General features: G+C 37.7%; 3 protein-coding genes across 9 annotated transcripts in view; 2 read left to right on the top strand and 1 right to left on the bottom strand.

The window, feature by feature from the left end:
- LOC136252779 (uncharacterized) overlaps positions 1 to 24,246 on the top strand; it is a 151,293-nt gene that overhangs the window by 45,450 nt on the left and 81,597 nt on the right. The window lies entirely within an intron of this gene.
- Positions 1 to 24,246, bottom strand: part of LOC136252554 (serine/threonine-protein kinase ATR-like) — a 151,722-nt gene that overhangs the window by 57,663 nt on the left and 69,813 nt on the right. The window lies entirely within an intron of this gene.
- Positions 1 to 24,246, top strand: part of LOC136252533 (uncharacterized) — a 64,444-nt gene that overhangs the window by 26,044 nt on the left and 14,154 nt on the right. For all 3 annotated transcript variants that reach the window (XM_066045005.1, XM_066045016.1, XM_066044996.1), the window contains exons 5-6: positions 3,477 to 3,575; positions 16,268 to 16,346. In XM_066045005.1, the coding sequence (XP_065901077.1) occupies positions 3,477 to 3,575; positions 16,268 to 16,346 (178 nt within the window). The remainder of the gene's footprint in view (positions 1 to 3,476; positions 3,576 to 16,267; positions 16,347 to 24,246) is intronic.

Below are 24,246 nucleotides of genomic sequence, written 5' to 3'. Positions count from 1 at the left end.
TAAAATGCAACAAGTTATTACATCATGAACATATTTTATGTTTATTTTAGCTGTGGTAAGCCTTCCTCATGAAAGAAGCTGGTTAATTAGTGGCCAGAGCTGGTTTTTGGGTGTGTCTCTTAAGGTACCATATTGAATAAACCAAACTTATAGCACAGGAACACTCAATTATTATGGAAGTAGTCACAGGAGTAGAACTAGTCTTCTGTGTGATAAATTTCACTACTTCCAGTAACAATGATCCAACATGAACAACTGGATGATTCCAATTCTGGCTACTTGTCTGTATGCTATTAAAATTAGCACTTGTATGGCTTGGTGTACTATCCGTTTCATTTAGCAGCATTATATCATGGCAAGACTATAAAATGTGATCTGCTGAGCCAGGGGCGGTGGAGCAGGCCAAAGAGTGAGGGGGCCAGGCCAGCAGTAAGTTGAAGACCAAAATAATAAAGGTCATAGCCTACTGACAATAGCTACTCTCCACTAATCATATCTCCTCATTTACAACTACACACATGTAGCTAAGTAACTTGCTACACTGCTTCTCTGAATACTGTGACTGTTCTATTAGAGTATCCAGATCCTGACTGTTCTATTAGAGTATCTCGATCTTTTCTTGCAAACAGTGTCCCATAAAAGTGGGGGGGGAGGGGCCATGGCCCCCCGTCTCCACCGCCTATGTGCTGAGCCAAAACCAGCCATTTTCACACATTCCTTGAATTCCATTTGCTTTTCTGTTATCTATAGTAACAAAGGAGTGGACAGCAAAAGTTTCAGCTTTTTGAGATGAATAGTCTTAGAGTTATAGCACTACACAGTTGGAACAGGAATAAACACACAGCAGAAACAATATGGCAAATAAAATACAGGTGCTTATTTAATTGATCATAACTCATGAGTGAAACAGTGAAACAAGCTATGAAGATGGGGTTTAGCTCAATCTGTTCACCGTGAACTGACACATTAATCAAGGTATAGTGTTTTCCGTGTGGACAAAGAAGAAGGCCATTCCAAAAATCAAATGATGATGGTAAACTTTATTTCTACTGCATTGCAAATAAGCACCCATAAATCATATACCATATGCTGTACGAACATGAAACAAAGATTTTCTTACTCCCAATGAACGGGAAAATCTGGTGATGTATGATTTCAAGTTTTGCTTCAGTGCATACCCCCCACTAAGTCATGCGTAAAATTTTTATGTAGCAAGCGTATTTTATATAAATACATTTTTATAGCAAAATAAAATTTGTGAAAGTGGCTGGTTTTTACTCATCAGGTCACAAAATTTTAACATCGTCAAATTATGTATGAGCTATTAGAGTAATTGAACAAGCTCTATAGCAGGTTGTCATTGCATTAAAATGTGAATACCCCTCCCCATACTGGCTATTATTGACTACCCAGCTGTGTAACATTATACTAGTACTTGTATATAACATACACAACACACTACTCCCCACCCCCTCCTAACTACATGATTTTTCTATTACCGAAGTTATGATATTTGTATCAACTACTCATGTTAAGTGGATCATTTACCAAACAATATCCTATATTTTGATTCTTAAGGCCAGCCTTAGTCCTTTAAATGATCCCCAGATAAATGTATTTGGTACAGTAGCTACATTCACAATAGCAATGTGTGATAGTAAATTTTGTGTAGCTCTTGCTTGTAAGTTTGACTGTCATACCAACTACTGTTACATTTTTAGTGCTCCACATAACAGTCGGACAACGGACAATTTCCAGACAAATTAGCCAATGTCTGACCACAATTGTATTTGTCAGGACAGAGCCCAAGAAGCCCAGTTTGTGCATATTTGGTTTACTGTTTAGTTAACTAATAGCTGTCTCTTGGTTGCTAGGAGATTAAACATTCAAGCCATCCAAGAGAGTGACCACTAATGTACCAATGCCAACCCCTGTGCTGTATAGAAACCTCACAAAATCACTTGTATTAGTATCTCAGCACATAAAAGAATGGCTATCCTCAGCACAACAAAGGAAATGCCTACAGTCAGAGTGCCTTACAATGTTTACTACAGGCTGCAGTGTTATAGGTCACTTGTATCCATGCAAAGTATACATTTGTCCAGACAAGTTTGGATTTGTCAGGACATTTTGTCCTGGCACTTAACAGTTCTTACCGGGAGCACTGATTTTGTAAATGTTCACTTGTAATACTACATACAGCTGGTATACAGGTATGTATTTAAGTTGTCATTTGTGTTTAGGTGGTGAAATTATATGTATGCTATAAGCACTGCTTAAATGTATTAATCATTGAAAAAATGAAACATCACTTGGCTAGTAATCCAAACACGGTTCATAAGGCTCCTGTGAACCGCTACCGTACAGTATTTTATTAAAGGACAGGTAGTTTCTGCATTGTGTGTTTGACCTGTCCTTGTCAATATAATATTATAACAATATTATCACATTACAGTGTTTGTCTCACAACAGTCATAAGTGCATACCCACCAGTACAATAGTCACCTTGACTACTGATGTATATATTGTACTATTATTGTACGTGTGTAGCAGATCATATACATACACAACAATGTTATAAAGTCTGTATGTTTGTGGTGTTACCCCTATACATGCTCTACCAGTCTTATGCAGTATGTGTCATAGAAATCACTAACTACTGTCAGTAATTTGAATAGGAGTCAGGTTCACATATTTTTGAAGGCTGCTTAAAAGCAGCTAACAAATTTTGCATGTGTTTTTCATAAAGCTACACTGCCATTTCAATAGTACAAGTAAAGTGATAGTAATATTTACTGGGTTGTGAGCTGATGGCTTACTATAGCCTACTGACCAAAAGATTTAGTACTTACACTTAAAGCTTCCTCACTGTTGATTTGATAATGAGTTTGGCCTCTCTACCGATCTGTAACTTATAATTTTAGTAACTACCTTGTTGAGTTTATCAATTCGGCACATTATAGTGCATTAAAACTATGCATTACCAGAGCTAATTTATAGTGTATGTAGTTGTAGCAATCATATATTCAAAAACAAATTGATCCCTCATACATAGGGAGGACTGCATTGTGTTTGTGCATAGAACATATGTTGTGTTATCCGAGATTTGATGCATAGCTCTGTGTAGCGAGGTTTGTTAATTTCTTTAATAGACTACTTACTAAATGTGTTTACACATATCTCAAGGTTTCCTGCATGGTGTTCAGATAACTGTGATCCTCTTAAATGAGTTGGTATATAACTTCTTGAAATAATGTTGTATGATCTTAGATAACTCAACTACTTGAGTAGAACAAGTAGTTCAGTTGTAATACACAAAACTCACTGTATTACAAACCCCTATACAATGTGACCACATGTCAAAGTAGTACATTAGTATTGTACAGTATACACTATATCAGTTAGTGATAGTAACGTTTTCGTGCTTGTGAAGTTTTTATCAGTTAACCCATTGACAGTGTGTTGTGTCATTACAGATTGGTGGTACCCCTCTGACCTATGCTGTGGACAGTGGTCATGCTAATGTCATACACTACCTTATTGAAGCCAAAGCTGACCGCAGTAAAGTTCCTCAGGTAACATTTTTACAAACTGTGATGACAATTAGAATCAATAACAGTATTGTGCTATGATAGTTTATCACTGTAAACTATCTACATGTTGTTTACTTTTCTGAATTGATTTCTATAACATAATTTCAGTATAGTAACTCCCAATTGTGGTATGGTGCAACATAAATACTATACTAATAACACAGGATTGGAAGCTCTGTTTCATGTGCCAGCACTCCTCTATGTACCAGAAGTAATTAATTTAATGGTTGTGTCATTTCATTAGTTACACTGCTATCTTGGTTGCTATGCTCTATTATCGCATGACAAGATTTGGCACTTGTTCCATTAACTGTAAGTTTGTCCGTATAAACAAAGAACTGTAATTGCTACACAAAGCCACTCTTGAATGCCATAATTTCAGCAATTGTCTAAAGGACGCATAGAAATACCCGAACCAGGTACACAAACTATGTGACTTATTGCTTGGTTAGGACTAAAAAACTACTGGAAAACGTTTTGAATGGTACCACCATGTGGCACTAGCAGTTTTCATTGTATGTCTTCAAAGACTTAGCAAAGCATACACAATATGGCTTTGTGGTGTTGCCTAGTTTATGTTATGCTACAAAACAATTTGAAAAATTTCTTGTAATTTAGCGTCTGTAATTTATTTTCTCTATACTTCAGATACAGATTGATCTTTCTGTTGTAGCTACTTTAATTTGCAGGGCTGTAACTCCAAAAGTTCTTGGAATATGAGGCTGAAACTTTACCAGAGCATAGCACTTGGCTAAGTAGATTATAATTATTTGATAAAATTGAATTTGAAAAATGTATCAGGTTTCACAGATCTGAATTAAATGTAGCTCATCACCTTCAGTTGTCAAAACTCTGGTAACTTCATGGTGAACAACACCAGCTATCATCGCGTGATTACTGCTTTACAGAGCGTTCCCTGGCCAGCTACACTGTCTTACAATTCGTGAAATAACTCCATATTAATTTTATGTAACATAGACCCTCAAAATTTGGCAGAGGCACTGTTGAAGCATTTCTTTACAGGGCTATGGAGCAATTTTTTGCGATTCACTGTTGACGGGCGTGATATCACTTGTTGGAAAATGTGGGTTTGCATTATAACCAGTTTCCACATTGTTATCGTTTAAAAGGATTCCATAGAGTTGTTCTACAAGGTGAGAAACCATAAGAGCCAAGGCGGCTTAGCGCTAGGTTGTTTCTGGGGTGAGGTATTTTTAAAATTGACTCGTAAGTTCAGAGTTTAATAGCTACGGAATTAAAGTGGGTGATTTCACAGAACTTGGCATACTAAGCTACAACATTACAGGCTATCATAAGAACCCTTTAAACATAGACTACATGGTTCACAAGCGGAGTTCTCCACCACCCTGAAATAGCTAATTAAGTGCGTGGGCTAATTTTAATTGTGACAAATGGGCATTGTACAGCTTCACATAATTACTTCAGTGCCACTTTCAGCAGCATAATAGACACCACAAGATTATTTAAGGCACTTAATGCCACTGTACAGTACGGAGATACTGGTACTAGATAGCCGCCTGTATCTTCACAATAGGTCACAGGATCATGCCCATTCTTTATTCTCTGCATTATCAATTGAAACCACGATGACCACACCCCTTTTACGCTAGCTGTATTTATAACGGAATAGCTAGTGACCACACACCTTCAAGTTGGTAGGCTGACTCGGGATGCTCTAATAATCAATCTAAACCATGATGACCACAACCCTTTTCAAGTGCACATCTTTGCAGACTACCTGATTGATACTCTAATACAGCAGTCACCATAATAGAACAGTCACATGTTTATAGCTAGCTGTATGCTATTAATAACAAAAACTAAACAACTAGTATATTAAAAATTGTAAATTTAATAATGAAGTAGATATCCAAGTAATAAAAAGTAGATGAACAATGGTAGCTATTACAGCATGGCTTGGTGGGAAATCCCTTAGTTTGGCATTGAACACAAAATAATTGCTATACCATGCCAAAGTAGAAATTTCCCACCAAGCTACAGTATCAGGGGCGGATCCAGAGTTTGGAAAGAGGGGGGGCACCTTTCTGAAAAACAGTTGAAGACCAAAAAAACTTGCTGAAAACCAGTTGAAGACCAAAAAAAAAAAAAAAAAAAAGGTCACGACAATAATAGCTAGTTATCCTTACCAACTATATCACGTCTGTTATGTAAAATAAAATCCTATTTATAGCTTCATAGGTAAGCTACACTGCCTCATGAACATTGTGACTGCTTTATTAGAGTAATTGACTGCTCTATTAGAGTATCTCGATCTTGTATGCAATTTCTTGAAGGGGGGGGGGGGGCATTTGCCCCAAATGCCCCATCCTGGATCCGCCACTGAGTATGCTGTAATAGCTACCATCATTTCCTATATTACTGTAGGAAAGATTTAGTGCCTACGCATTAATCTCTCATACATTACTGTAGGGAAGATTTAGTGGCAGTAGCATTAAATCTTTCCTATAGTAATGTAGGAAGATTTAGTGCCAGCAGCACTAAATGTACTAAAACAACTATGTTGAGGTATGTAGATATCATTGTCTTTGCAAAAACTCTTTATTGTATTGTACTTGTATTGTTCTTTATTTATTTCAACATACATTCATCCACAATGGCACATGTAGCATTGTTAAAATGCACCTCTCTGTAGAAAATTGTGTTGGTCTACATGAATGCTTTTCAGAATAACCATTGTCTTTATAGAGCTTTGTGTAGGTAAGATCAAAGGAAAAAGTGTACTTTAAATTTCATATAAAGTACGCTTGAAGAAAAGTGTACTTTAAATTTCATGCCCAGAGAGTGCTTTATTGTATGAGTAAAGCACTCTTTGCAGTGCAATAAAGCACTCTTTGTGGGAAATAAAGCACAGTTGCTCACGTTCTCTAGTGCAGGCTAATAGCCCACGGTGCTCAAACCAGTACGACTAATCACCCAAGCCAGTGAAGGCTGATAGCCTACACCATGCTGAGTGGTCAATCACCCCCTGCCAATATGAGTGCTACCACTGGATTGCTTTTATAAACACACCTAAATGCTTCGATGGAGAAGGTGCTGTTACTGTTTCATTTGTTAACGTAAACGGACAAGTCCTAGAGATATCACGGAAATACTTCACCATGTGTCACAATAGAATCGATTGTCGGTTGTGACCAAAACATGACAAAATACGTGATGAATGTCTACCATGCCAAACTATGCGTGAGTTACTTCAGTTTGTGTGCTTTCAGGCTGCTAATAACTGTTGCAATGTGTGTTGATTACAAGTCTAGTGTATGGTGAAGCTACACGACTAGAAAGTTCCATAAATAATTTAAAGAATTGCCTTGCTTATTCTGAAAAATATAGCATGAGGTGTGTGGCCAAGACGCCAATAAAGCACGAGGTTTCGCCTCGTACTTTATTAGCATCTTGGCTGCACACCTTGTGCTTTGTTTTTCATATAGCATGAGCAAGGCAATGCTTTAACATATATGCAAAGTAATGTACTTCAACAACAACACCTCCTAGCTTGCGTAACTGCTAAATTTAATTTACCAGTACTAGTTTTACTGATTCTTCCACTGGTTAGAAATCATTTGTTCAGTCGCTTAGTTTAATTAGCTGGTATGAGTGTTAGACATTCTATGTAGCTAGTAACTTATACCAGTGCTTATGTTAAATATTATATCAACTATCATATGACCTATATCAACTTTGCAGCATAACCTTACATTATTTACAGATCTTACACAAACATAATAAAATTAACGATTGTCCTTTAAGTGTCATTAAAGAAAGTGTTATCAACAAAATCTAGGAAATGACTGGAATGTGTTAATGAGAAATTGAGGTAGTTTATAAAAATCGCAGGAATACTTTCTTAGGAGAAATCTATATATGTAGAGCTAAAAAAGCTGTCTGTCCACCTGATCATCACGTCACTTACTTACCAAACTTGGCAAGAATCAACACAATCTGTGCCGATAACGAAGCACTCATCATCCGGCTACTCTAAGATTATTATCACGAGTTCACGCATGCTTCTGTTCGTGTGTAGAAGGTGAAGGTGTACCTTTGTTAACCACAGCACAAACTGTTCAAGTGGTAGAACACCTTCAAATCCCAGTGCCAGAAATAAGAATTCGTCATTGACTGGTCAAATGTCCTAGCAAGATTAAATTTGATAGGCCGTTTCCAGATTTGATTGGCCATCTTGTCTCCAGGGAACAGCAAGTGGTATGTAGCTGATGTGTTTCTGAGGACAGCATCACAGGATATTATACTATTGGACACCACGAGCAATCCTTCACAGGTCACCAGCATACAGAACACCTAGAAATATTTCCAACTCCACCACATACACATTGTAGGAGCCCATTTTCATATGGGCTCCTATTAAATTTGTTAATCAAAAATGTGTGCATTAACTAACTTATTCTATGACTAGCTACCTTACAGCATGATGACTAAGATAAAGCACGTGAGCTACAAATATCTATCAGGTTAAACACCACAGCTTTGGCAATAGCCACACCTCATCTTTAGAAGAAACGTGCTCCAGTGCATAGATTAAATGTACTAACCACCATTCGGCTATAGCAACAACCGCTACCATCCCTTATGTTATCCATGTCGAGCCAGCTTACCCTTGGCCATGAGATATGATCACGATGTGATTTATCATCTGATATTGCTGGTTTCCTGTTTTACTTCAAGATTAATCGTTCAGTATATCCCTGATGTCAGTAACGAAGGTGGCATCACTCCTGGCCAATGTGGCTCAACTGGATCCTGCCAAAAACTAGACACAAGTTGCTTTAAATTCCTTCACTCAATAGTCTCGAATATCCTCAAACGTACATAGTCTAAATGCTTCTGATCTTCTAAAGTCTTCACGAAATAATTTAAGTTTAAATCTACCAATGTGTGCACCAAAATTTTAGAACAAGTCTCCTGTCGTTTGTGGTCACATGGTAACATCCTTTTTCGAGCAGGCACTTATAATGCAATTGATAAGCGCCATGCTGAGAAAAAGCGGTCTGGCCACGCGAGACTATGGGCCCCCCCATCATCGCTGGGATGGTTGAGCAGCTGTGAGGTACACTATCAGCTTGATGTGACATCTGTTATAGCTTGCTTGATTTTTAATTTGTGAGCTTTTACCAACTGTCTTGCTGCTTGTCGGATGTTTGACCGAACAAGCCCTCCAAATAGTCGGTCAAAATGTGATTTTGTTCAGAAAATGGTCGATGGCCGACTGTTATTTCTGGCACTGAAATACACATAGCAGCACGTTTATTTTATTTTTAACAATACCTTTTGGTGCGCACCTTTTTAAATCTCAACTTTTAGCTCATAGCATCTTGGCATGCAAAGCACGTATTGACATGAAGCTTTAGTGAAATTAAATGCCCATAATCTGGCAACTCAAGTGTTGTTGTAGCAAATCAATACTTGCTTTTGTTTGTTCTTCATAGGGTAATGAAGGCACTGGTGTAGGGAAGGAACACTAAACACTTAAGCTACATTCCTGTCAAATCATACTGTGGCAATTTGTGCACCTCCCTTAACCTCAAGTTATTATAACCAATCTGGGCTCGATCCCCGCCTAAGCCATAACTTTTGTTTTAAACTTATGAGACCGTTTTGATGCACCTATTGGTTCTATCTGACCATGCAATTATTTATCCACAAACTCTTATGCTCATAGTTTTTCAGCACTGGCTATAGGCTGCTTACATCATAGGGACTCTTATAGCACTTTTGTGGTAGGGCTGGCAAATTGCCACCAAATGGTGTGTTTGTCCGGTGTGTATGTAAATTTCTTTGAGTTCTTTCCACTTAATGTTCAGATTTAGCTACCTCATACTGCTGTGGAAAATAAGCAACTTGGATATAAAACCATACATGTAGTTTATCTTTGCACAACTATTTCACTAATCCAGTTTACATCCTTTCACTCTAGATCTGCTTAAAGGATCATACATTAATATTAACGGTGATGTTTAAATACCTGCATGGGGTTTTGTATGGCAAGAGGTATATGTGTCACTACAACATTAAAACTGAAAGCACATAACGTGGGGAAGTAACTCTAAATTGCCATGCAGTAACTATATAATTGCAAATTGTGTTGGCTTATATAAATTTTGCATAAGTTCATTTCTTTCTGTTGACAGTAAGGTATTTCTCTTTCTTGGCAGTAAGGTAAACGTCATGTAGAAACTGAAATTGTGCTATGTGTACACCACCTGTCATGTTGGTATATAATTATACAATTGCCTTAGCTTGCATGTAGATTAACTAACCAGTGACTTCCAACATGCTGTAAAGAACAAACAAAAACATTAATTGGTACCTGCTTGCTTTACATGCAGGACAACTAATCTGACATAGCTATTAGTTAGTGTCCTATATTGCTGTGTAGCATGCATGTTTATAGTGCTTTAAAGCACATGATCCTTATACCATCTTTTGAAAAAATGAACATGCAGGGTAGGGAAGACTCACTGAATAATTGAGCTACATTCCTGTCAAAACCACAAACAATAAACTTTGGTGTTTTGTATCATTAATTTCAGCAGGATGGCATAAGGAAACTTCATGTTCTTTAAAAGTAAAATCACCATGCATGCTACATAGCTACATGAGCGGTACTGGTGATTAATGCTTGGTCTCTGTTCCCATCATTAAAATGTTTAATGTGGAGATGGCCCTGCATGTAGGGCAGGTACCAATGCTAGTAGTTTTATATTTTGTATTTCTTGCAATGTGTTGTTGAGCTGTGCTGTATGGCATACAGCTTCTCTTCTCTTTAAAGTGAGGTGTGAACCAACATTGTACAGTGTAAGTGGGTCAGGTCATCCAGATTATACAAGTCATTTGGGTTACTTTTTGTCTGAGTCAAGTGGGTACTTCACTGAATATTTTGGTGTGACCTGAATGAGATCACGTGTGACTTAAAGCTAACAAGCTTGATTTTAAATACTCAAGAAACTTACATGGAGCCACGCCTACCATTCAGGAATATGCTTTGCTGTCTGTACGGGATATGTAGAGCCACACCCACTTATTGGAATGGTATCAGCTGTTTTCTGTGGGAATGCATGGTATCACGATCACCTTCGAGATCTGTGTTGCTACTTGAAATGTGGGTAACTAAGTACTGGAAATTCTGGATTGTTATAGCTGCATGTAGACTTACATGGAGCCACACCTACTTGATAATGCATAGCTACTTGCTTCTTGCAGACAATCCTATCTATAGTGTAAAAAATGCAGGGCTAACTAATGAAGCTTGGGACTTAAGGATGTTTAATCTAGCTCTTGAGGCACGCCTCAATTTTAATTAAATCAGGTCACATGCAGGTCAGATCCGGATTACTATTTGGGTCAGTGGGTCAACAGTACTGACCCACTTATAATGCTGGTGTGAAAGTTGTAAATAATTTGTATATAATACACTTTGTTACTTTGATCCTCCCACACTAAGTACATGAAGACAGTACAAAATATCATTGGTACCAAAAGTACATAATCAAAATTAGAGAGAGTTCTCCCTGACTCAAGTGATGATGCAACAAGCTGTATATTCATCCAGCATGTTAAATGCTTTGATCTATATACAACATGAAGGGCACAACTCAAGAGACACAGTGTGTCACTAATGTGCAGTCCCATTGAAACGCCTTTCACTTGACTATTAAGTGTTAAAATAAAACAATATCCTAAAGTTTACTGATAACTTAACTCAGCATGTTTGTAAGGGCTATATTGAGAGTTGGACACTCTCTCTATCTTTTACTATTATGTACTCTTGTTGATACTAACCTACATTAGTGATGTTCTTGTTGCACTGATGTAGTTTCCTGGGCTCGGAGTAAATCTATCCTACAGTACTGTAGGAAAGATTTAGTGACCCGGCACTGAATCTTTCCTACATTACTGTAGGGAAGATGTAGTGCCCTGGCACTAAATCTTCCCTACATCTTCCCTACATTGAGGTTACGGTATAGTCACGGGCAATCATTCAAAATTTGAATGCCTATCAATACTATTGAGAAGCCCATAAAACCAGTCTAGCAGCGTGAAAAGTTTTAAATGAAGTTGAAGCCCTTCATATTCAATGTTTTTATGTAGCTACAGTGTAGTTTGAGGCAGGTGGAACACTACAGTATGTTGTAGTAACACAAGTAAGCCAGCCTGTACATCGCTCAGCCCGGCTGTCACTACCATGTTTTTCCGCTGCCAAATACAGCAAAAGCTGTAGGCTCTGTTGGCATTTCTGGGGCATAGTGATGCTGTATATTAAATTTATTAGGTCCTGTGGAAGCGTTTTTGGCGTGTTTTTTCCCAGTGACTCAGATACAAGCCTTCAAAGAGCTTGTTTCACTCGAAAAAAACTACTAAAAGTTCAATAAAATGTCTATACAACCAGTAACTTTAAAAATCGCTTCCACAGGATCTAGATATTTTAGTTTTTTAGTCACCTGTGTTGAAATTATAAGGATTCAGTAATCTGTTGGTCTGGTTTTTGGCAGCCATTTTTATAAAACATTGCTCTATTGTGGACCACACACCCAAGAAGAGTCGTTGTTCTACAGTAAAAGCAAACAAGCACAATTAGTTGTATTGCTAACACAACAGAGTTGTTGAAATTATTTATCCAGCAGGTTTTGTAATTTGTTCCGCCCATGCATTTTAAACTATTCCGTAACATTAATGTAGAAAAGATTTAGTGCCAAGGCACTGAATCTTCCCTACAATAAATCTTTCCTACATCTTCCCTACAATAATGTAGGAAAAGTTTAGTGGTTCGGCTCTAAATCTTCCCTATAGTAGTGCAGGAGAGATTTCGTGTTGAGGTGATTGAGAAATGCAAACTAGCTGTTCAAATCATTAAAATTTAATAGATATTTTGTGGCAGATTACCAAGATTACCTTTTGAGTGTGGTCAAAAAGCATGGTCTGAACGTCACGATAAGTATTGTTCTGCTTATCATCTTCTGGAATTTTTGAACATACTTCAGCCAGCATTTGTGATGATACCTCAACATAGGGCTGATCAGCTGCAGAATCAATCAGACAGTTGATTCTGTCATGCATTTTCTGATCTTTAAGGGCCACTTGTGTGGCTCTTGAAAGCAGCCCATGCATGGCCATATGAAATCAACAAAAGCTTTGACTCTGGATTCTAGTTTGCAACATCAAACACATTTGTTATTGTCCTTAAGGGTGCTAGCGTGTTTTTGAAGCCATTCAAGGGACAACCCACATAACCACATGCGGCTGTTACATCATAATTGGCAATATTACGCATACTCAAAGTATCCGTGTTAGGTGGCCGTGTTTTGCGCCAAAGGAATTGGCCAAGAAACAGCCTGTTTCGTTTGAAAACCATCACGAAAATGATCGTCTAGGTGTCCAACAGTGACAGTTGAGTGAATTAGCTTGAAAGTTAGTGCTAGTATTGAAGTAAGTTATATTTGTATTGTACACCTGTTCTTAGGTAGTGACGATGTTCCAGCTGGATTTATCACACATAACAAGACACTGGCTGTGCATTACGGGGCGTTACCTATCGAAGAGCAGACTTGGCGACTCCACAAGCAACAGGAAGGTGTCCCAGTGTGTAAAGAAAAGGAACAAGAACTTTTCTTTTCTTCAGAACTTCATTTATAATTTGTTATTTGATAAAGTTGGCATTTGTGGTTTATTGGAATTTGTTGTAATAACTGGTCGGCGTGCGCATGTTCTACACTGCATTGTAAAAGGGGATATTCTGGAATACACGATAGTCAGATCTCTACCAAACTTTTGGTGGACCATCAGTGATAAATTTGCAAACTTTTAGCGCATAGAATTATAATTGTTGTGATCCAGCATGAAGTTACAAGGCCCGGAAATTGAAGTTTGCTCTCGGGCACTCACTCTTTGTTTTATAACTCAAGAAAGAAGAAGTGCTACGACAAATTCCTGCGCTAAGTTTCCACAAGTTTGTTGAAGAATCTTCACAGCAAATTTAATGCCTGTGCAAGCAGCCAGTATCTCGGAATAAGAAAAATGTATGGGTTGACTTTGAGAGACTATATCGCGTGAATGAAACAAGGTACAATCTTATACTTTGGTCTCTGTATAGTAGAAAGTTAGTTCAATCTTTGAAGCATTAGTTTAGATTCCTGTAGCTTCCTTTTTGCCTGTATCAAAGATAAAAACAATAGCATTTGTGTGGCTTCAAAAAGGCGCTAGCACCCTTAATCAGCCCTAAACTTGATCGCAGCCTCTTGGCAGCTGGAGCTTCGTCTTGGGAACTAACCTCAGCTATATGGATGAAGACTGTGATAGGCATTCATCCACCTCATGTGTTTTCTGTCTCTTTTGAGCCTGCTTTAGCATCTTGGTATTGCTAAGTGTCAATCTGCGGGAATCATGAAATATAAGCATTTGTGTTCTTTGACAGTGTCTTGTAAAGTCTATATGTGCATAACAAAGAAAATATAATGAAGAAAATGAATCCCATATCTTTAGCTGTTCATATCTCAGTAGTGGCTGGGGTGATTTTACTAAAATCTAGATTGCCTTAAAATAATGTAGTGCAAGATTTGCTTTATTATGGCAAGGGAGCACACGTACTGTAATTGTATTAACCAGACCTTTTGAGACCAAAATATTTTGTCCTTATATGTCCATAATTCAGAAAGTTTGTACATGTGTTCACTTTTCCAGCATTGTAGTACAGTCAAAAATGGCAATTCTGTGACCACTCTTCTGCTAAAATGTTTTGATGAGCCCATTTTGGCCATAATCATGTAGATTGTAGCAAGAATAATGGAGACAGCTGAAGTATATACCATGCATACTTCAGTGTGGTGAGCCTTGTAATCCAGCCACAGATGCCATTGGTTCCATTGAGAGGTGGGAGAGTATCAGGCAAAAGGCTCTCTTCTGGAAAGGTCTTGACAAGTTCGGAAGTGTTCATGAATGCATACATTGGGTGAAAGGTCCACGCTAACGTTTTCCTACATAGGAAAGCACCCGTATTTAGTGACATTTTCTATGGAACCGAATGGCTATCGCATTTTGGTAATAAATTGTTGGGAACATTAAATTGCTCAATTAAATTTCTAATAGGTTTGACAGCATTCTTTCCTTTGATGTGGTATGTGATGATTCACCATGCAGTATAATGAATTACGTGATTACAAAAAAAAAACAGTAAACAAACAAGTGTGAGGAGTTTTATATTTGAGCAGGGATCCTAGTAATAAAGAGCAATAAAACAAGGGAGGCCATCTACAAATGCAGCTATACTGCAACTATACTAGTGGACATTTAATTCCAACTTCATTCATATATGTATCCACTAGTGTAACTGCAGATATACATCCCTTGTTTCATTGTTTTTTCATTTCTATTATCTTTAGCTACTCAAATGTACAATACTTAAGTTTCCTTACACTTGTTTATTGATTGTTTATGTACACAAGTTAACCCACTCACCACCATAACCACAACATAATAGAATGTAAATATCTGTTGCACCACTTTGTAGTGGCTTCTGTTGAATGTTTTATATCCCTTGTTTTTATCCTGTTATGGTCAATAGTGAATGGGAACAGGGATAACCAGTCCTCACGCACTAAGATGACATCATTGTACACTTTTTGGCGTTCGATAATAAACATTGTAGTAAGTGACAGTAGCATTATTAATGAAAAGAAATAGTAAGGAAAGGAGGTGTAGTTACTTTTGTTGCTATGCCTCAAATTAGTGGCCCTCAAATGCATATAAACCGGACATGAAGATTGTCATCAACAGGTTAATGATGTTTATTAGCATTACAAGAATGTTAAGATATTATGCGTGGGCATATTTTTGCACTTTAAAAGTTATAGATGGCTTTGTGGTTGCTGTTGTGTGACCAACAACTCAATAATTGAATTTATTGGTGGTAAGGGGGATAATTAATGTGTAGGATATTACACATGTGTTGGATCCATGTTATACACTTTGTGACCCAACACTTGTTCTGTAGCATATTACACATGGAATTGTATGTTCTTGTACAACCATTATAATGCCTGTTTGTGTTAACATGATTAGATATGTGTGCTGCTCAGAACTATTGTGTGTTTACGTTCATGCTTGGTAATAACTTAAGACTGGTTTCCATATAACCACTAATATTTGCATTGTTGTCTGCAACTTCTACCAGAGCCCCAATGGGTGCACATATAAAAGGAAAGCACATTCTGATGTCAGTGTATTGTATTGTACTACTGTGTAAATTGATACAACCCTCTGGTCATTCTTGCTTCATTGACAGACTTATTGTGAATCACCTCAGGCTATATGGCAATAATTTTAATATGGAATAACCAAGATTAGTAGTTAAGTATATGCCACACTTTGTCTTTTGTGACTATACTGTACTGTATTATAGCAAATGAAGTCATAACATTTCTATCAGAATTGTTGTAAGACTTACCATAGAGACAACAGTCTGGAAAAGTGCTGACATAATATATAGCAAAGTTAGTGTTTATGATTTAAACTATCATCACAGCTCCAATCACAAGCTACCATAGACATGCATGTGCTTGTTGTGGCTATATGGAAACCAACCTTGATTTGTATCATGTACAACTCTGAGTTAGTATCATACAATGTAGAGGCACCAACAGAAGCTGAATGACTTATTGACTAAGAAGGAAGAGAACTCAACAGACTCATCACATGATCCTCAACAAGGTATCATTACTCCATATATTACTACACACTTGTACACTGTATACACCACTGACAATAGTGGCTCCAGCCAACACAACTAGTCTTGTTGGGTATAAATTTATCCTATATTTTTGTGGTAACAAGAGCCAATAGTCTCAGGCATGTACTGTGTGTAGCCTCAAAAGCTCCTACCTCAATGATTAAAATTTCCTATGCATCCTTCAAGGATACACATGTGTGTATTTCATGTTTCAGCCTAATGGTTATGCCTTACAATTATGGCATCCATATTATTTCACATTAAATTATTTAACACTTCGTATGGTATGTGTGTTCGTTTGATTAGATATTTGATGTCGGAGTATATATCAGTTCGTTATTGAACCATTTAAACATTGTTTCCACATTATAAAAAGTGCCATTAGTTTTTGTGCATCATTTTCTGAAAGGAATTACTTCTTTTATCTATTGGATCAGCTACACATGTATGTGTACCAATTGTAAACATTTTTAGCATATCATATAATCAAACTGCCAATTTTAAAATAGTTATGTAGTAGTTGTAACATGGGCACGAGTCATTTCAGGCAAATCACAAGTGCCCATGTTACAACTAATATATTCCACTTGGGTGAATCACCTGCAAGTGTACATGGAAACTGCTGGAATGCTTTGTGAGTGTATTTATATGGGACCATGTGACTTTCGATTGTGGGTAACGTCGTAAGAGCAACGACAAGGCACTTCTGAGAGGCCGAACGTAAGTGTATCGTCACGAGCATGCAGATCGCTTCGATTGTGGGTATGCAATTAAACACAGGAAGCCCAAATACGAACTGAACAGCTCATAATGAAGCTTAAGTGCACTATAAAGTACTTACTATACTAGCCATGAATAAACTAAAGCAGTAAATATGTTTACAGTGCTATAATGGCCTAGCCAATTAAGCACTACGCCCAGTCACTATGGGTGTGTGACATCGCACCAGGTGTCAAAACGGCAATGTAATGTAAAGACGATTCAATGTAAAGACGATTCAATGTAAAGACGATTCAACTACACTAAAGTACTTACTTTACTAGCCATGAATAAACTAAAGTAGTGAATACTATTAACACTAATGGCCAAATCAATTAAGCGCTACACCCAGTGTCTGTGGGACATCCCCACGTGACTATTGAATGTAACATGTTTAATATAAACTAACCTGTGACCTTCTTCATTCAGTAAAACAATGAACTATCTTCTTCCCCAAGTCCATGATCTATGCCTTGGCTCACTTTACAAAAAGTAAAACCCACCATCGATCCTGTGAAGTGTCGCTATATTAAAGGAGAGGAGATCACACAGTTTCATCAAAGAAATCAAATGATTTCTGAGAATGCTTGGAATGCATTAATGAGAATAGGATGTAGTATATACAAGTTATATCACTCCTAGGAGGGATATAACTTGTATATACTACCTCCTATTCTCGTTACTGCATTCCTGAGCACTGCTAGCAGTGCTATTATACCACTTATACACCTTCTCTTCCCTTTTAAGTGAGGTGTGAAAGTGGTATATTATATAGTTATACAACGGCCACGAGTGCTCTGCTTGATATAAACGCATGAGCCTGAGGGCCGTTAGGCCCGAAGGCAAGTGCGTTTATACAGGCAGAGCACAAGTGCACGTTGTATAACTGTTATGTACCACTCACCTAATAGGTGGGGAGAGTCTCACAAGACAGCTGTAACACTTATAAAGGCCAGGTTTCTAACATCGATTGTGGGTAACCAAGCCGGACGTTGCGATGACGTTCCCCCTGCAGCACTGCAGCCACCTGAGATATTGAAAGCTAGTACGCTATGGGTTATATCACTAACCTGCATTCGCTGTTCGACTCTCATCATGTAGTGCTCAGCATGCCAGCGTGATCACTCAATCGCCATATAGACTAAGCGCCAGACTAATCGCCATAGTGATTCTCTCGAGCAAAAAAAAGTAGCTAAATAGACGTTTTAAGTAAACAAAACCTAACTACTAAACGATGCTAGTCTAATTCTTACTATTCACACTGGCTAAACTCGAATCAGGTGGCATGGCAAAACTGGTTACCACAATCGAACATAAAGGTTAGTATTATTTAGAAAATATTTATTTAATTGAGTCATTGTCGAAGTGGGCTACAGTTTAATCTGGGCTAAGATGGCACCAGACTAGTAAGGTGTATAAGTACGTTTATATATATATATGTGTGTAGACTAGAGTTGTGGCCACCCGTGTTGGATTTTTCAATCGCCATTGGCTGCTTGTAAACATTATACGTATTGGTGACGTTATGGCCCACAATCGACCTTTACATGTCAGGCTATAAAAGAATTCGAGTGATCTGTGAAGTGTCTTTCCACCTATTAGGTGAGGTGTCATAGTGGTCTTCGCCACCGGCACTTGTGCTATGCTGCACAAAACCGCAGCCAGTGCAATATCTGTATATTGCACTGCGGTCGGTGCATTATAACTTATAATGCACTCGTTGTGGTCTAAAAAACCGCAACCAGTGCGTTATAAGTTATAATGCACTTGCTGCGGTCTGCAGCAGTGCAATATACAAATTATGGCACTGGCGGTGCCTTTGAACTGCCCACGCAGAGTGGTACATATATATATACCTGTGTCCAAGCTTTGATAGCAGTTGTTGAGGCCAAGTGTGCCTTCATGGATACTTATAACCTTTAACACTCCTTACTGATAAATTAGCACAGCTCCATACATCCAAGTGGGTGTGGCTCATGACAGAAGCTGGCCTGTTTTAAAACTTATCTAGAACTCATACTCACTTAGTGGGTGTGGCTAAGCTTGTGGACAGCAACAGACATGAACACCTAATAATAAATGACAAGGCTCCATGTATGCCTACATATGATCCCAATAAGTGGGTGTGGCTCACAAAAGAAACTGAGCTGCAGCAGTACTAAGTTAATGGATCCATTACACACATGATCCAATCTGGGTCAGATTAGGATATTCTACAAGCGGGTCAGACACTGATGATGTAATCCAGTTTCAAACATGAATGCAACCAGGTGGGTAGCCATCCTACTGATACCATGAAGTGACAGATCACAGCTAAATCCACAAGGCAAATACTTAGCTCAAGAAGGATTGTACAATGTGACCGTTTCATCTTGCAGCACCAATTTATCAGTGAAAGCACTTCACCAAATTAGAATCTCGCCAACTGTAATTTTTTAGCAAATCACCAAGTATTAGTTTTGTTGTTATATGGTATATTGGCTATTGGTTAATCAACAAAACCACATGTCAGTGCAACCCTACTTCAAGGATCTGCCTGTATCCATAATTCATACTCAAACATGTGTAATTGTGTGTATACAATGTATAAACATGCATCCACACCTTTCTCAATTACTGTATACACTGCTTGAAGGTTCTTAGTTTACTAATTTGTTAAGATGCCTTACTGTAGTTATACTGAAAGTAAAGTGTCAGTAAACTTAAGTATATGGAACATAATTATTTTACTAAGTTTTAAACTCTCAGTAAAACATCAGTAATGCGGGTTTACTGAAAAACTACTAAAATAACAAACAATTAACTGTTCCATATACTGGGGATATACCACTGTAGTAAACTAAGATACTTCAAGCAGTGATATACATGATGGTGAACACTACATATTTCTATCTTGTACAAAGTATCCTGAACACTTTATGATAATTTATAGGCTTAACAGTGTTGCTGTGTACGTCATACAGTACGATAGTACTGTATAGTAGGGACATCGAAGGTGTGGGTGTGGCCAGTGATATAATATAACCCAAAAACCTGCCTTGATGTTTCCTCACAACAACATGACAGTATTGGTTGGGTAAAATCAAGCTCAAAAGCATCTTCAGAATGACCCGAAACGTTCCCATCAAGCTGCTACAGAATTATAAAAAAAAATATTCAATGGAATTTTCTACTGCCTGCTTCCTGACACCTTCAGTCAAGCGTAGCAGAAAACTGGCTGCAGCTACAGTCCTAATTCTTTTGCAGAAATGTTTCTAGTCGCTGAAGAAAAAACCTTTGGTATATTGTTAAACATACAATGCTTGTGCTATTGTCTTACCTTTTATCCTTCTTTACCATGGCCATCAGTCAAGGTTCTACAGCTGAGTGTTAATAGACTAAAGAAGGGCTTCTAACTATTTGAACACACGTGGCTTGCTGGTTTTCAAAGTTGGTAGTTGATATTGATCAGTGAAGGCAATTCGCGGCGAACTAGCAATGTGTAAGTCTTAAATGTAGTTTAGTAACCATGTTAAAACCGAGTCGGGTCATCCAGGTCACGCTTTACAGATTATCCAGGTCTGGCCTAATGTGCTAAATTAATTGTGTAACGAAGCCACCTCCATTCATCAGTCTGTAGGTATGCACAAATCCACATCCATTATTGTCTGCAGGCTTATGTAGCAGGGGCATATTATGAAAATGGGTTTCCGCTACGGTTAAATGACTGTTATATTAGAGTAGTTTATATTGCCTGATTGCTTTATTAAAGTATCTTGATCTTTTCACCAAAATCATAATTCAGAATAATGCTATAAGTGTTGCTATTGTGTGAGATAACTAAGATAAAGGTTTAAAATGTGTTTGTTCCATGACAGATTCCAGATTCTGGAAACCTGAAGTTTAAATTTCTTAATGTTTCAAGTAATGCATAAAATCCAAAGGGGTTTCCTGAAACCCCTGGAAACCCTCTCCATACGCCCCTGTGTAGAGCCACACCCACTGATCAGTTGTTATTTTATAAGTAATAATGTAGTATAATAATGCTCTGATTAACTCTTTTAAAATATTGTAACTGGTTTTGTGAAAAGCAGACTATTTAGTGGTCATGAGCTTGCAAAAACACTTCACAAACAAATATAAGAAAAAATTAGGAATTTTAAATTAGAGTAGGGACAATGTATAGTGCTGCAATAAAAAGCACTGAAACAAGCTGGATCAGAGTAGTACGTAATGTCCAAATACTGTAAAACAATAAGAAGTGAATATCCCTACTGTGCTACTCAATGTACAGTAGGGATTAGAGTTAAAGGTGGACCAATAATTGGATCAGCTATCAGTTATCAGCTATACTGGCCTTGTTTTTACATATCGGTATCGGATCAGTAACATGTGTAAACAAGCAGCAGATACAGATATACATAAACATCTATTTATGGGGACTTGTGCACTAGTAATATCCTAGTAGTGCCTATTTATGTGATGTCAGCTGTTGATTACAGTCCCACTCTGTCTCTTTATTACTAAATTTAGAGTGCAGATTGCTAGGGAATACAGTGTAGGTCTATGCTGCCATATCAGATTGGCTTTGTTTATCGGCTTGATAATTTTATTTAATCCAAAACAGCCAAGCTGTAAAAAAAGTGTGCGGCCCTCAAAAAGGCTATGATGAAAAAAGATGTGAAATCCAAGGTGGTGGCCAAGAAATGGCTGTGATGATAGGTTAATGGTAAAAATTTTAATAATGGCAATTCAGGTGAATTTTTGTGCCGCTTCACCTGAATTGCCATCATTAAAATTCTTACCATTAACCTACCATCACAGCCATTTCTTGGCTGCCACCTGGATTTCACATCTTTTTTTCACCGTAGCCTTTTTGAGGGCCACACACTTTTTACAGCTTGACTGTTTTGGATTAGATTTCATTTCTTTTTGCATTTGTTACCCCAAAGCCGGCCTATGGCTGGCTTTGGGACTTTTTTAACCTATCTTTTTTCTTTACCACAGGAAGAAGAAAAGATGAAGTAGATGTACTTTAAATATTTTATCAGTAAATGTACAAATTATTTATATAATACATATATTGATTACAGAAATCTCCATGGTGGTTTCTTTGTAACTGAACACTCTACAAGGTGACTTCTTCTAGATGCTCTCTCTACAGGGTGAATTGTTTGTAGCTGAACTCTCTACAAGGTAATTTTTTCTAGCTGATCTCTCTACAGGGTGGTTTGTTTGTAGCTGAATTCTGTATAGGTGATTTGTTTGCAGCTGAGCTCTTTAAAGAATGGTTTCTTTGTAGCTGAACTCTCTACAAGGTAATTTCTTCTAGCTGATGTTTCTACAAGGTCACTAGTTTGTAGCTGAGCTCTCTACATGGTGGTTTCTTTGTAACTGAACTCTCTACAAGGTGACTTCTTCTAGCTGATCTTTTTACAAGGTGATTTGTTTGAAGCTGAACTCTCTACAAGGTAACTTTTTCTAGCTGATCTCTCTACAGGGAGATTTGTTTGTAGCTGAACTCTCTACATGATGGTTTCTTTGTAGCTGAACTCTCTACAAGGTAACTTCTTCTAGCTAATCTCTCTACAAGGAAATTTGTTTGTAGCTGAATTCTCTACATGATGGTTTCTTTGTAGCTGAACTCTCTGCAAGGTAACTTCTTCTATTGATCTCTCTACAGGGCGATGTGTTTGTAGCTGAACTCTCTACATGGTGGTTTCTTTGTAGCTGAACTCTACAAGGTGATTTCTTCTAGCTGAACTATCTCTTTCCATAGTTGCATGAACTCCCTATAAGGTAACTTCTTCTAGCTGATCTCTCTACAGGGTGACTTGTGTGTAGTTGATCTCTATACAGGTTTCTTGTTTCTAGCTGATCTCTTGAATTCTCTTCAGGGTGACTGCTCTATTAGGATGACTGCTATATTAGAGTATCTCGATCTCACACTTGCTGCACCAAGTTGGATTTTGCGTTATAACTACGTGGCTTTAAGTCTGATTCTTCTACACCATTGATGAGCCTTTCTAAGATAATTACTTCATCTGTACAATGATTTTCAAAGCATTATCCCAAGCAGTTTATCTGGTAGGCGTGGCAAGCAGTCGTTTTTTTATTAACTAATCTTGATTGCATAATTGTTACACACTGTTGATTTTTCGTTGTATCTTCCTGGTTTTTAGCTCGATTTCTTTCAAACCACAAACGGTTTGAGGTTCAATAGTTAACCTATTCACCCACGATTTTCAGCTTCTTCCCATACGCGGTTTACCCTGTAGGCGTGACAACATATTGGTGTTATTTTTGTGAATAATCGCTCATAACTCTTTGCCTGTTTATCGTATTCCAGCCAAAGTTGGTACCGAGATGCGCCTTTATATCCCCCTTCTGTGTGCCAAATTTCAAGGCAATCGGATATGGCGTTCGAGTTTTATAGCAGTTTTTGTAAGTGTGCGACAACAGGAAGAAAAATAAGAAGAAAAAACGAAGAAACTAAGCCAATTTTTGAAGTCGCATATCTTGGGAACACCTGTAGCGATTTCGCTCAAATTTGGAATGTGGAGTGCTGAAGTTGGAGGGCATGTCCACAGCAAAAATTGTCTTATTTTATCAAGGCAGCACAGAGCTACGGAGGTGCGAAAATTGCATTTTCTTTCTTCCTGTCAATATACACACGGGTGTTACGCGCTGGCTTTTTGGGTCGCACAACACACTACCGTGTGTCTTGATTTTATATCGGTTATCGGAATATCAGCTAAAAGTCATATCAATGCACCTCTATTAGGGGTATTCACTTCTTATTGTTTTACAGTATTTGGACATTACATACTACTCCGATCCAGCTTGTTTCAGTACTTTTTATTGCAGTACTATACACCGTCCCTACTCTAATTTAAAATTCCTAATACTTGTACTTGGTACAGTGGATACATATAGTGTAGTATGAATGTGTATGTGTGTACTGTGTAGTATGTGTCACTGTATACATGTAAGAGTAGTTTATTGAGTTGATAGTGTATAAGTGTGTAATGAGTGTGGTATGTTAGTATACTGTGTGTAGTGTTTATGTGTGTTAGTGCAGGCCAGTATACCAACATGTTTATTTCAATTGTAATATTACCAGTACAGTGGAAACTGTCTCAC

This window comes from Dysidea avara, chromosome 1 (assembly GCF_963678975.1).
Source record: "Dysidea avara chromosome 1, odDysAvar1.4, whole genome shotgun sequence".
Classification (NCBI taxonomy): Eukaryota; Metazoa; Porifera; class Demospongiae; order Dictyoceratida; family Dysideidae; genus Dysidea; species Dysidea avara.
This window is presented reverse-complemented; position numbering and strand designations above follow the sequence as displayed.